A 12,796-nucleotide genomic window follows, 5' to 3' on the forward strand; every position below is an offset into this window, starting at 1 on the left:
TGTTATTCTTTATTTACTTGGTGTTAGGTGTTACTTGCAATATGGCAATATGGTAAACTATTTTATTTTTACTCACATGAAATACCATTATTTGTTGCATGCCAGACTGGTAGTATGCTGAATCATTAGTAATTATTAAATGTTGCATGTCAAATTATCTGTGATGTTCTTAGTGTGTTGAACTGAAAGCAGGTATTATTTTTTTATTTGCAGGAATAGCAATAGGATTAGTAGCTGTTATATAAGATCAGCTTGAAGGCAATTTTATTTTGAACTAGATTTAAAGGTTTATTAATTTTCTTTCTGGAGTAGATAAACTGTTTTATGTCTTCATGAAAGGTTTACATGTAATTTACATATATTTACAATTTATCTTCCTAATCATTATCACCATCTGCAGCAGCAGTTTGAGATTCCTTACATGTTTGCATATGTCAGCCTTGTTTACCTAATGGTAACTTCCTAGGCTGCATAGTCTCTAGCAATCTCACTCCAAAGGCCTAGATTTCTCAGGTTGTACTCTTTAGACTCTCACAATTTACAAAAACTCAACCCAGGAGGCATTTATGTATGCATGCACATGTTCACAGCTCAGAAATCTTTATATTTGTACTGAGAACTGCAGTTGTTGCAATGGTTAGATGTAGACTTACCTATTTATTTCTGATGTAAATTATATTCATATTTTAGGTCAATAATTTTTAGTTTCTTTAATCAGTTGCAGGAGGGCAAGACCATAACATAATTATATTAAACTGTAGTCAATTTAACTAGTGCTACTTTAAATTAATAAATGTTTTCAGAGGACCTTCTGATATTGTCTAACAAGGAGTAATGCTTGCTTGGCAATAAACAATAATTGGTAACATTCCAAGGAAGAGTTCAACAATCATGAATGTGACTTGGCTAATTTAAGGAGAATTTTGTAAAAATAGTGTACAATAGGGATTAGAATGGGCCTTTGTAAATTAAATTTAGCAAATAATTTTTGCACATTAAGAAGACAATCTTAGGTGCATTGGAAAAGGAAAAATATATATTGTAGATTTACTGCTTTTGATTAATTATGTATTGTTCATTTTAAGCAGAAAAGAAGTATAGGTAAAAATATATGTTGCCATTAAATATCCTTAGTATTGCACATACAGTTATTATAGATATGAATGTCTTTTAGGGAAACAAAAATTCATTAAGAATAGGATGACCAGTGCCAATATGAGCATCATAATTGTGAAGACCAGACATTTCAACACCATCTTGATGTCACCAAAAGTGGTATGTTGGAGACTGCACAAAAACATGTCACTTAAATCATTATTAAAAGTAATCATTATAAAGGATAATCATAGTGTTATATAATGTAAAGGGGAGTGGCAGAAGTGGTGTTATTTAAACAACACTGCTTCTGCCACTCCCCTTTGCAATTATAAATCATTATTACAGTCTTTTATAATGATTTGATTTAATTAAGTTAATTAATTAATTATTTTAATGCTAACTATTGATTGAGATGTTATTTGTGCTCCCTCCAGAATACCACTGAAGATAACATAAAGGTGATGTTGAAATGTCTGATTTTTACGATCAAGATGTTTGTATTGGCAATGGTTGTTCTCTTCCTAGTTAGTCATGTACAGTGTGTTAGCACTAAAGTTTAGGATTTGTCATTTACACAATCATTCCTATTTAATATTTATTATTCCTGCCTCCTAGAGCTACTGGTCTTCATCAACCTTTAAGTGACAGGTATACAACACCATATTTGTCTAAATAAGACTGTACTCAGTCATCTTTGTGCTTTCTGTTCATTGCTAAAAAATTTTAATTTTTTAAATTTTTATTTGTAGTATTTTTATTCCATACAAATAGAATAATTGTTCCCTCAATCAAAATCCAACTTGTCATAAACATTGCCTGCTGCACAGTGGTTAAATACAGTTGGTTAGGTTTTATGTATGTACTTTATTCACTTTTAGAGAAATTGGAATTTCTAGAATTTTGTTTCTTAGTTAAATGGAATTTGAATGGCCAATTATGAAGATACCTTTGGACAAAGCAGAAGGTCCAAGTCAGATTTAGATGATCTTGTTTTGTCTTCTCATATCTTTCATAATCTTTCAGTAATATAAGTGGGTCTCATTACTATAATTATTGCTTGCTGGCTAAGGCAATGTAGAAGCTTTGTCCCCTGCCTCCTTGCCCTTTTTGGTTGGCCTGCAGATTTGCACACATAAAATAGTTGTCTTGCCCTAAGCTGGAGAGGGGGGTGAGGTATTATAAAATTGTTAACCCTTGGAGGAGGTGAATAAACATTATTTACATAAAATTATCCATATGACTGCTAACAAATGCCACATCTCCAGTAGCATGTATTGACAGTCATATGCTATGTAAATGATTTGACATGTTTATCTGCTTCCATAGTTTTCATGAGGGATTAATACCTTGTTATTGTTGTTGTTATTCATTTTTTATTTTTTTTTAATCAGATCAGCTTAGCTTGCTGTGACTATTCTCATTATATTTACTTATGGCTGGTATGAATGTCTTTTGGTAGCGCTTGACTTACAATTCTGGGTGAATGGTGTTTAAAGAAATGGTAAAGCAGTAGCCTTAAGATTGTAACAATGGGATTACAGTAATCAGTCATCTAAACCTTACCTTAATTTGGTTGCTCTTATTATCTGTTGTTTCTCTGAATTATCCTGTTCTGCTAGGTTTGAGAAACATGTTATGATAATGATGGATGTTACTATTTTTTTTTCTTTCTACTTTTGATGACTCTCCACTTGAAGATTATTGTATCCTTAATCTTATAAACTGGATTCATAATGGAGAAAATTTCCTCTTACAAATTATAACGTATACATAGTCATTTTCAGGAGGAACAATGAATTTGCATCATGAAGTAGAAATGTGGTATTTCAGTATTTACTCTGTAGCAAGTATTGTTAAGTCTGTGTACGAAGGGTAAAAGGCTGCTGTATAGTAGTGAAATATATGCTGGTGTGTGTAAAATGCACCCTTACTTTACAGGGTTATATTGTAATTTTTAATATATTGTTATAGAAAGCATTACTTAATCCAGAACTTACTCTGCCTTCTGCATTTAGCTTCTCATTTAGAAGTAAGGCTGGATAAGGAGCAGAGTTCTTCAGTAAAAAAAATAATGAATGTATTTAAATTAAATTAAATTAAAAGGTTACTTGCTTGCAAATATGGTAATAGTAAATGTAATACAAGCAATTATGAAAGAAAGTTCTCAAGCCACACATACAAAATTCAAATAAGAATTCTAAGTTATTAAGGTAGAAGCAGATGTTGATGTGAATTCAAGAGTTAAATTTATGTTCTGTATGGTTTATGTTCTTGCGTTTTATGTGTTATCATTGAAATCTCTACATGGTTTGTGTTCTTGTATTTTGTAAGTTATCATTTTAACAATTTTTAAAGTATTAAAAGAGTTTATGTTGTTGATTGGTTGAATTCTTTAATGAAGTTTTTATAAATGTGTTTGTAATAACATGGATTCCAGCCTGTGTCAGTAGCCTGGTTTCCTGTCTTGAACTTTGATAGAATTAATAGTATGAAAAATCAGGCTTAATTGAATTTCCATACAGTAGTTTCATTAAGTGAAGGAAAAGGCTTGAAAGTTAACCATATGATGAAATATCTCAGAGCTAGTTAGTTGATGTGATGCTGTGAGCCATTTGGTAAATAAATGAGGAAATGTTATGAATATGTATATTTTGACAAGGCTATTTGAAAGGTATCTGACCTTTGACAAAATTTGGCATGCAATTTGTATTCCAACCCTAATTTCCTTCAATGAGTGCCCTTCTTTCAAAGCATGCCCTTTGCGATTTCATATACTTACCCCATTAACACTTCTATTGCTGGAAGTTTTACTATAAATCCTGTTCTAATGTGCTATTGCATCATGTGTGATTTGTTATTTGTTCTAGGCAAGTCTAAGAAATTAAGTGCTTTGCCAAGGAGCCTGACTCCCATAAGAAAGACACCAAACACTCAATTTCTGGCTGTTCAGTTCTGATTTGACAGTAGAGATTGTACATCATGTAGAACATGATAGTGTACCAAATAGCCATTCAGGAATAGGACTTCTAGAATGGTTTTCAGTTAAGTGTGTGGGATCATTTGGAGCACACCTTTAAAGAAACCAGAGTTAGAATCTAGAAACAAGTATTTTATTTTATTTATTTTTATTACTCACCCTAACTAGTCTCATATTCTTTGAAGATATCTAATAGGTGGCTAAGCTTGATGTCTCACATTTCCTTTGATGCACCATTGTATTTCTTTTGCACCAAAGAAACAAAATAACAATACAAACAAAAAAGGATCAATGAATATTGTTCATAAAGTAAAATTTAGCGCACACACACACACACACACACACACACATACAGCAAGGTATGCGACAACATATGGCCATTATTATGTACAACTGCAATAGTACACTGAAATTTTAACAAATATTTAATTGGAATAATGAATCAAAACTGACAAAACAAACTTGCCACTTGTGTGAACATTGGAATTTTAAATAAATATTTAATTAGAATAATGAACCAAAACTCACAAGATGAACTTACCATTTGTGTGAGCAATGAAATTTCAATAAAAATGTAATCAGAATAACAAACAAAAACTCGTAAGACTAACTCACCAGCTGTGTGAGCCACTGCTCACCTATCCGTCGCCTGTCCCTTGCTCCCTTTTTTCCTTTCCTCTCCCTTCTTTTGTCTTGTCTCGAACCTCCCTCCCTGTCACCTCCCCTCCCCCTTATCAATCAGAGATAAGAGACAAGGGAGTGAAACTTCTCTCTCTCTCTCTCTCTCTCTCTCTCTCTCTCTCTCTCTCTCTCTCTCTATTTTGTCATTTTTGCTTCATCCTTTCTCTGTCATTTTTGCTTCATCCTTTCTCACTTGTATATGTAATTCCATTTTTATTCTCAGTCTCATTCTATTTAGCAATCCTTAGGATTCTTCTTACTTTGAGAGAGAGAGAGAGAGAGAGAGAGAGAGAGAGAGAGAGAGAGAGAGAGAGAGAGAGAGAGGGGGGGGGGGGAGCTCCAACTTAAAGAGGGGGTACTGTATGTATATGCATGACACTGACAGTAAGTAAATGTGACCTATACTTGTCAAAGCAGTGCAAACTTTATGATGATAATGCGTAAAGCTTGGGAGGGTGAAAATTTAAGACTAGGCACAAAACTTGGGAGGGTACTGTATATATTTGTTGTGTTATTTCTAATGTAGTAGTGCAAATGATATATTTCTTAAAAAATTTTGGAATTTTTTATATTATTTTCTGGTTCCCTGGAACCAATTAACTTTTTCCCATAGGTTCTTGAGTCACCATAACACACATTTGCCATTATGAATGCTACATTGGAACGAATCATATTTGTTGTCGTGTACCCTATTGTGTGTGTGATTCACTTACAGTTGTCTGCTGGTCACTCAGCCAGCAGAAAGAGCTCAGAGCTCATAGTGACTGATCTTTGGGTGGGACTGAGACCACTTGCACACCACACACCAGGACAGTAAGGTCACAACTCCTCAGGTTACATCCTGTACCTACTTAATGCTAGGTGATCAGGGGCTAAACATTAAGAGGCTCACCCAATTGCCTTGCTGCTCCTGTGATTCGAACCTGGGCCTTCTTGGTTGTAAGCCAAGTGTGCTAACCACTACACTACACAGTGTATAATATATATATATATATATATATATATATATATATATATATATATATATATATATATATATATATATATATATATATATATATATATATATATATATACACACACACACACACACACACACACACAGTGGAACCTTGGTTACCAAATGCCTCTCTTTTTTAACAAATCAGTTTTAAACTCATAATTACTTTTGTTGCCATACCATAATACAGTTCTTGAACAAACTTGATTTCATACAAAGCAAAAATTGCCTTTTATTCCTCATTTATAGTTTCTATAAAAATTTCCTTTGTTTTTATATGCATATTTGGTGGAAGGACACAATGTGTAAGACCATGATTTTTAATAATTGAAATAAGGTAAATGTGATCCCGCTGAAGAAACTCATGTAAACAAACAGTTTTCGTGATTCAGGAGTAATCCCGAGCCACCTGTGGCTTTCCTGATGACCCCACACCACCATCACAACTGCATTTTCTCAGCAGCAAGATGTCTAAGTGTTATGATCACCTTTGGTAAATGCATTGCTTCTGTGTCCCTCTGTAACGCTTCCATCACTTGACTGATGACAAAGAGAATACCCACACAGTCTAAACAATATCTTCTGTTGAGTTCTGTGTCATTAAATTCATTTAATACATCCTTTCTGAGTTGGAGATATTGTGGAGTGGCCATTTTGGCAGGGGGGAGCATCTGTCATAAGGGTGGACAGGTGTCTGGGAACAGATTAATCCATTTTACACTGATCCCTATGGGGAAAACAGTTTCAGTATTCATTCAAGTAGCATTCAGGAACAAATTAAGTTCAAGAACCGAGGTTCCACTAATATATATATATATATATATATATATATATATATATATATATATATATATATATATATATATATATATATATATATATATAATTAGAAAATGGGAATACATTAGGTATTTCATTGGTAAAAAGTAAAATAAAATGGCATTAGAGCTATTAATGATCTTTAGCTTAATTTAAAGTATGGCTAGGATTCTTGGAGATTCATTGCCATCAAATGCTAAAATTTGTGAACAACAAAGTTGGAGAAGAGACTGGTAGATGATATTGTGGAAGGAATGAAAAAGGTATGAAAGATCTTGGGAAATGAAATCTGAAACCATCAGATGGCAGGATGTCAATTGAGAATACTACTACTATGGAAAAGACATGGGCATGGCATACTGTGGGATTGTTGAATGTTGTAGAGGCCTCTGAGATTGCTACTGTAGAAATGGAGCAAAAAATGAATGTATAGGAGAATCAAATGAGTCATTGATTACAAAAGAAGCAAATGTCAGGAATAAAAACTGAAGTTACAGGTTTATATAGGAGTGCAGTTTGATGTTGATAGTGGCTGTGTAACTGTTGCAGAATGATTGATAAGGCAACTGTAGGTAAGTTATAAGAGCAATATGGTGCCAGTTGAATGTATGAGTGCATGAATTGTTCCTTTGTATATGGGTAACAAGTATGAACAGGTGAAATTAGGAATACAAACCTTTTAAATTTTATAGCCAAAGATGATAAATAGATTAGAGGGTAAAGGAGGAGTGATTTTCGAAGAGCAGAGTGGCTGTACAGTAGCAGCAAAGGGAGTGGTTGCTGACTTCTTGCCTAGCCAAACCTCCACCCTAATCTTAGGGTGGTATTAAACTGGGACAGGCAAGCAGCACATGTTGGCTGTATGTGACATCTCTCCTGCAACACATGATAGGAACCCTCAGCCTGACTTGGGGTGGCTGAGGTAGTGATATATGACTTCACTGCTCCAGTGTCAACTCATGGTTTTCCATGCATTAGGTTTCATTTTATTAATTTTTCCTACAAGATGGATAAAAATAAGTTTCTGCCAAGTGAGAAAACATTTCAAATCATAGAACTGTATAAAAATGTTGGCAAAAATTGAATTGCTGATCTTTTGGTGTTTGTGTCTAAGCACAAGGTGAAGAAATGAATGATGGTAGCCATAACTTGCCTGAACATACAGTTAATAGCCATGTAACCAAGAAAATAGCATCTAAGACAGTTTAGACAAATAAATGTCACATGCAACCAACATGTACTACTTGCTTCTCCAAGTTTAATACTACACTAAGATTGAGGTGGTATGTATTTTGGCCAGGTGAGTAGTTAGCAACTATTCATTTGTCCACTACTGTAAAAGGTAGTGGTTTGCATTTCCTGTAAGACAAGTATATGAAAGGTATTGAACAGAAAGTTAGCATGTTTTGTGTGTTCATGAATTTAAAGAAAGGTATATAACAGGTAGGGAAAGGTTTTGGACTGTGAAGATGGTATGTGCAACTTGATAATCATGAAAATTAGTGAAATTTTTCATCTACAGTAAAATCCCTCTCATCCGGCATTTGAGTATCCGGCAGCTTCAAGTATCCGGCACATTTTTCCCCGAGCCTTAAAATCAATAAAAAATCAATGTGTACTCATAAAATCGATTAAAATTCCCGCGCGAGGCATACTTTGTCCCCTCGCCACCAGAGCGCACTGCTTCGCGTCACCCGCGGCCCACTGCACTGTGTTTACTCAGTGACTCAGTCCCGTGTGTGCACTGTTTATCGCCTGATGCCTTCATCATGCCTAAAGTTGTAGAAAAGAGGAAGCATGTTGTGCTTACACTTAAGCAGCTGATCAGATCAGCTGCTGATTAAGATCAGCTGATCTTTGTTATGGTAAGATGTGCGAGTGTAGGGTGGTGATTGTGGACATAATTTCACTTCTATTCAAGTATCCGGCATGTCGGCAGTCCCGTTGATTAATAAGAGGGATTTTACTGTAAATAGCAAAAGCAGAGATATTGTTTTATGTGAAGCATGTGTTTGAATAGGAGGTAAGGAAGGAAACCTATATACATTACATGGATATATTTCACAACACTGTCCTTTCTTTTCCACCTTGTATGCTGTAATCCTCTCATCCCTTTCTTTATTACTCTATCTTCCCATTTCACTGGGAGTTGTTTACATACTTGTATATACACATCACTTAATTTCCTGCCATTTGTTCTAGATGGCTAAACCATCTTGGGTGTTGTATTTAACCCTGTCAGCCATTCCATATTTCATTCCTTCTAGTCTTATGAATGCACACATAATTACTTTCACCATCTATTTCTGTTGCATCCCCAGCATTCTCACCTACTTGGATCCTTGACCTTTGTCTTCCATTAATCCTTCCCCCTTGTAAACTGAGATAGTGTTCATCCAGTCTTCTGGTACACATCCTTCCGATGCTAGCTCATAATATTCATCCATCCTCTAGGTACACATACTTCTTTCCATACTAACTCATATGTTATGCATCCATCTGATCAGTTTCTTCTCCATACTTCGTCTCAGCTCTAATCCCATCTGAAAATGCTGTCTTTTGTTTTTTAACTGTCACTTTTATCTTATATCCTGTTCATGCACTTTGCTGTCAACATCTACCATTCCCATACACATTACAGTTCTCGCATGCCATTCCCATACACATCACATTTTTCACTTTCATTCAACAATAGATATTCTAAGATACCTCATTAAGCTTCATCCATATATAGCCTCCCTTAATCTCCTTCCATCCTTAATATCATCTTTTTTGTTCACATGTATATATAATTATTCATCTATCTCTTAACTTCCTTCTACAAGTCTTTTAAAAATTTTCCATATAATTCTTAAGTTCCCAAATCATCATCCTTTTTCCTCTTACATCATTTGTTTCAATAATCTTGACTTCCTTCCACAATAGCCTTTTATTCTCCATATTGTTCTTAATTTCCAAAATCATCTTTTTCCTCTTCTATCATTTAATTTTTCAGCTGATATGTATCTTACCATTATTTTCTTTTATGTAATTCTTTTCTCATAGCCTCTTCCAACCACTATGCTTTTTGTTTTCTTATATTTCCAAATTTTGTTCCTTCCAGCTAACCCACTTCCTCCATTACACCCAACAGTATCTTTTCAGTTGTTAAAAACTTTAGCATTTGCATATGTTCACATTCTCTCATATATCACTCTATGCTTCAGTTGCTCATCATTCTTGTTCCTCTTATTCTATCATCCCTCATCTCTTTTTTTTGTGTGATTTTATATTGTAGTAATATACTGTAATAATGTCTGTTATGCTTATTAACACATCTGATCACAGCACAGTAACTTAGCATTTAGCAGTTATTTCTCATCATTCACTGCTTATCTTTCTATTGCATTTTACTTTTGTTTACCCAAAGACGTCATGATTAAGCCACCAATAGATGCAATCTACTTTAGTGGTACATACATAATCCTGTGATATCATAGTTCATGTAAGTACAACCTCACTGGAAGGGAATACATATCTGTGATAAATAATTATTCCAAATTTAGTGTAAATACAAGAAGGAAGTAAAATTACCAAGAGATGCAGTAATACTGATATATGTACAGGTGTTCCTACTGAAAATCAGATTTTTCATGTAGTTTACAGTCTTTTTTGTAAGGACTGTCTCTACAAAATTGGCTTACTACTTCATGGCTCAGAGGCTGAAGTCTGTAATTTGCTTTCCATATATCATATTCAGTGAAATTTAGATACATACCTGCCTAATAGTATGAAATTTTTTTTACATTAGAAATACTCCTGTTTTAATCGAGAGAACTTGTCCTTTAATTCTAATAATAATAATAATAATAATAATAATAATAATAATAATAATAATAATAATAATAATAATGAATAAAATAGATAAAATAAAGAGCAGCAGTGAATGCAATCGACCTGTGATGGGGTTATAGAAAATACTTGATTCAATACTACCAAATTGTTGATGCCAAAAGAAATGACAGAAAAGACACTGGCACTCTATGAAAGTTTGCACATACTCTGCGATTTTTTTTTTATTTGCACACGTATTCTTAGCTACCACATCTACATTATGCTCAACAAGAATTAGTGCCATAGGCCTGCTGGCTTCTGTCTCTCTCACATTGAAATTTAATCACAATATATAAAATACAAAAATACATATAATTTTTTTTTTTCACGTATATAAATGTACAAAGTTATAAGTTATAAATGCCTGTTCTATATCATGCTTATGGATTGAAATTAGCATTTACCTTGTGCCCTAAACCTTCCAAACATGGGTTTAACAGTCTGCTCTCATCCTATACATGACAGAGAGGTGCACCAAAAAAGGTACTTGAGCCCTTCATCATCAAATCTCATGCACTTTATATTTCTGCCTCAAATCATGCTATGTCTGTTCTCGAACTAGCCAAAAACTCTTTCACCAATAGAAAATAAAATCCTTCTAGATCTAACTTTTGTCGTGACTTGTGGTGCCAAGCCATAAAATATCTCTAATAACTGTTTCTAAATCTTTCTCTCCTTTAATTCAATATGATGGCACCACTGCCATCTCTTCTATCCCTAAAGCTGAACTCTTCACTGAAACTTTTGTTAAAAACTATTTTGGATGATTCAGGGCTTGTCCCTTCCTCTCCTCCATTCTTTGACTATTTCATGCCATCTATTAAGATCCTCTAATAATATTTTCCTTGCCCTTGCTGGCTTTAACCCCCAAAAGGCTTATGGATCTGTTGGGCTCCCTCCTATTGTTCTCTGAAACTATGCATCTATGCTTGCATCTTGCTTAGTCAAACTCTACCAACTCTGTCTATCAACATGTACCTTTCCTTCTTGCTGGAAGGCCTTGCCTACATTTAGCCTGTTCCTGAAAAGGGTAACCAATCTAATCCCTCAAACTACTGTCCTAATACTTTTATTTCCTGCCTCTATAAAGTTTTTAAATCAATCTTCAACAGAAAGATTCTTATACATCACTTCACAACCTTATGTCTGATCACAAATATGGATTCTAAGCCTGTTTCTGAAAAGGGTTGCCAATCTAATCCCTCAAACTACTGTCCTATTACGTTGATTTCCTGCCTCTATAAAGTTTTTCAATCTATCCTCAACAGAAAGACTTTTAAACATCACTTCACAACCTTATGTCTGATCACAAATATGGATTCTATCATGGATGCTCTGCTGGCGATCTTTACCAAGTCTTGGTCATCCTCTTTTAGGGATTTTCATAAAACTTTCGCTATTGCTTTAGACATATCATAACTCTTTGATAGTCTTGCACAAAGCTTTGATTTACAATCTACCCTCCTACAGTTTCTATCCTTTTCTCTGTAATCTTATCTCAAGCTTCTTTTCTGACCATCTTATTGCTGCTGTGGTAGGCAGTCAATGTTCTTTTTCTGTCTAATAAAAATAGTATTCCTGTCACCGACTCTCTTCCTATTATTCATCAATGATCTAAACCAAACTTCTTGCCCTATCTAATCCTATGCTGATGATACCATTTTGCACTATTCCATGTCATTTCATTAACATTGAACTCTTCTGGTAGTAAACAGGGAAGCCACAGAATGCCTGACTTCTACTCTCTAAAATTTTTGATTGGGGCAGAGCACACTTAGTATTGTTCAGTGCCTCAAAAACTAAATTTCTCCATATATCAACTTGACACACCTTTTCATATAACTATTCCCTCTTCTTCAGTACTAATCAGCTTTCCTCCTCTTCTACATGGAACATCCTTGTCTGTCCTTCACTAATAATCTAAACTGGAAACTTCACATCTCATCTCTAGCTAAAACAGCTTCTTTGAAGTTGGCCATTCTTAGCCGTCTCCAGCAGTTTTTCTCACACTCCCAGCTTGTAACTGTACAGGGGCCTTTTTTGTGTCCATGTATAGAGTATGCTTCACATGTATGGGGAGATTTCACTCAATCGAAAGCATCTTGTCTTATCAACTCTCTTCCTCTAACTGACTGTCTCCCACCCTTCTATCATCACCACTTTCCTTTCATTATCACAAAGTTACATCTCTTGCTATCTAATATTGCTATTTTTCACATTCCTGATCTTGTTGACTGTATGCCTCTCCTCCCACAGACTTGTTGCACAAAGCTTTCTACTTTCTCTCACCCCTATTCTGTCCACTTCTCTAATGCATTAGTTAACCAGTATCCTCAGTCATTCATCCC

The 12,796-nt window shown here is 34.5% G+C and overlaps 2 protein-coding genes across 17 annotated transcripts in view; one reads left to right on the forward strand and one right to left on the reverse strand.

Moving 5' to 3' along the window:
* Positions 1-3,735, forward strand: part of LOC135101589 (galactosylgalactosylxylosylprotein 3-beta-glucuronosyltransferase S-like) — a 71,626-nt gene extending 67,891 nt beyond the window's left edge. For all 6 annotated transcript variants that reach the window (XM_064005752.1, XM_064005750.1, XM_064005753.1 and 3 more), the window contains one exon: positions 1-3,735. This exon is cut by the window's left edge and continues 2,348 nt beyond it. The gene's annotated coding sequence lies outside the window, so the exon portion shown is untranslated.
* Positions 1-12,796, reverse strand: part of LOC135101585 (probable inactive 1-aminocyclopropane-1-carboxylate synthase-like protein 2) — a 100,269-nt gene that overhangs the window by 4,635 nt on the left and 82,838 nt on the right. For 3 of the 11 annotated variants that reach the window (XM_064005739.1, XM_064005743.1, XM_064005734.1), the window contains exon 9: positions 6,063-7,451. The exons of the other annotated variants lie outside the window; for them this stretch is intronic. In XM_064005739.1, coding sequence (XP_063861809.1) covers positions 7,402-7,451 — 50 coding nt within the window. In that variant the 3' untranslated portion in view covers positions 6,063-7,401. Of the gene's footprint in view, positions 1-6,062; positions 7,452-12,796 lie in introns of those variants that run through there. 11 annotated transcript variants of the gene reach the window in all.

The sequence above is a fragment of the Scylla paramamosain genome, chromosome 6 (genome assembly GCF_035594125.1).
Source record: "Scylla paramamosain isolate STU-SP2022 chromosome 6, ASM3559412v1, whole genome shotgun sequence".
Classification (NCBI taxonomy): Eukaryota; Metazoa; Arthropoda; class Malacostraca; order Decapoda; family Portunidae; genus Scylla; species Scylla paramamosain.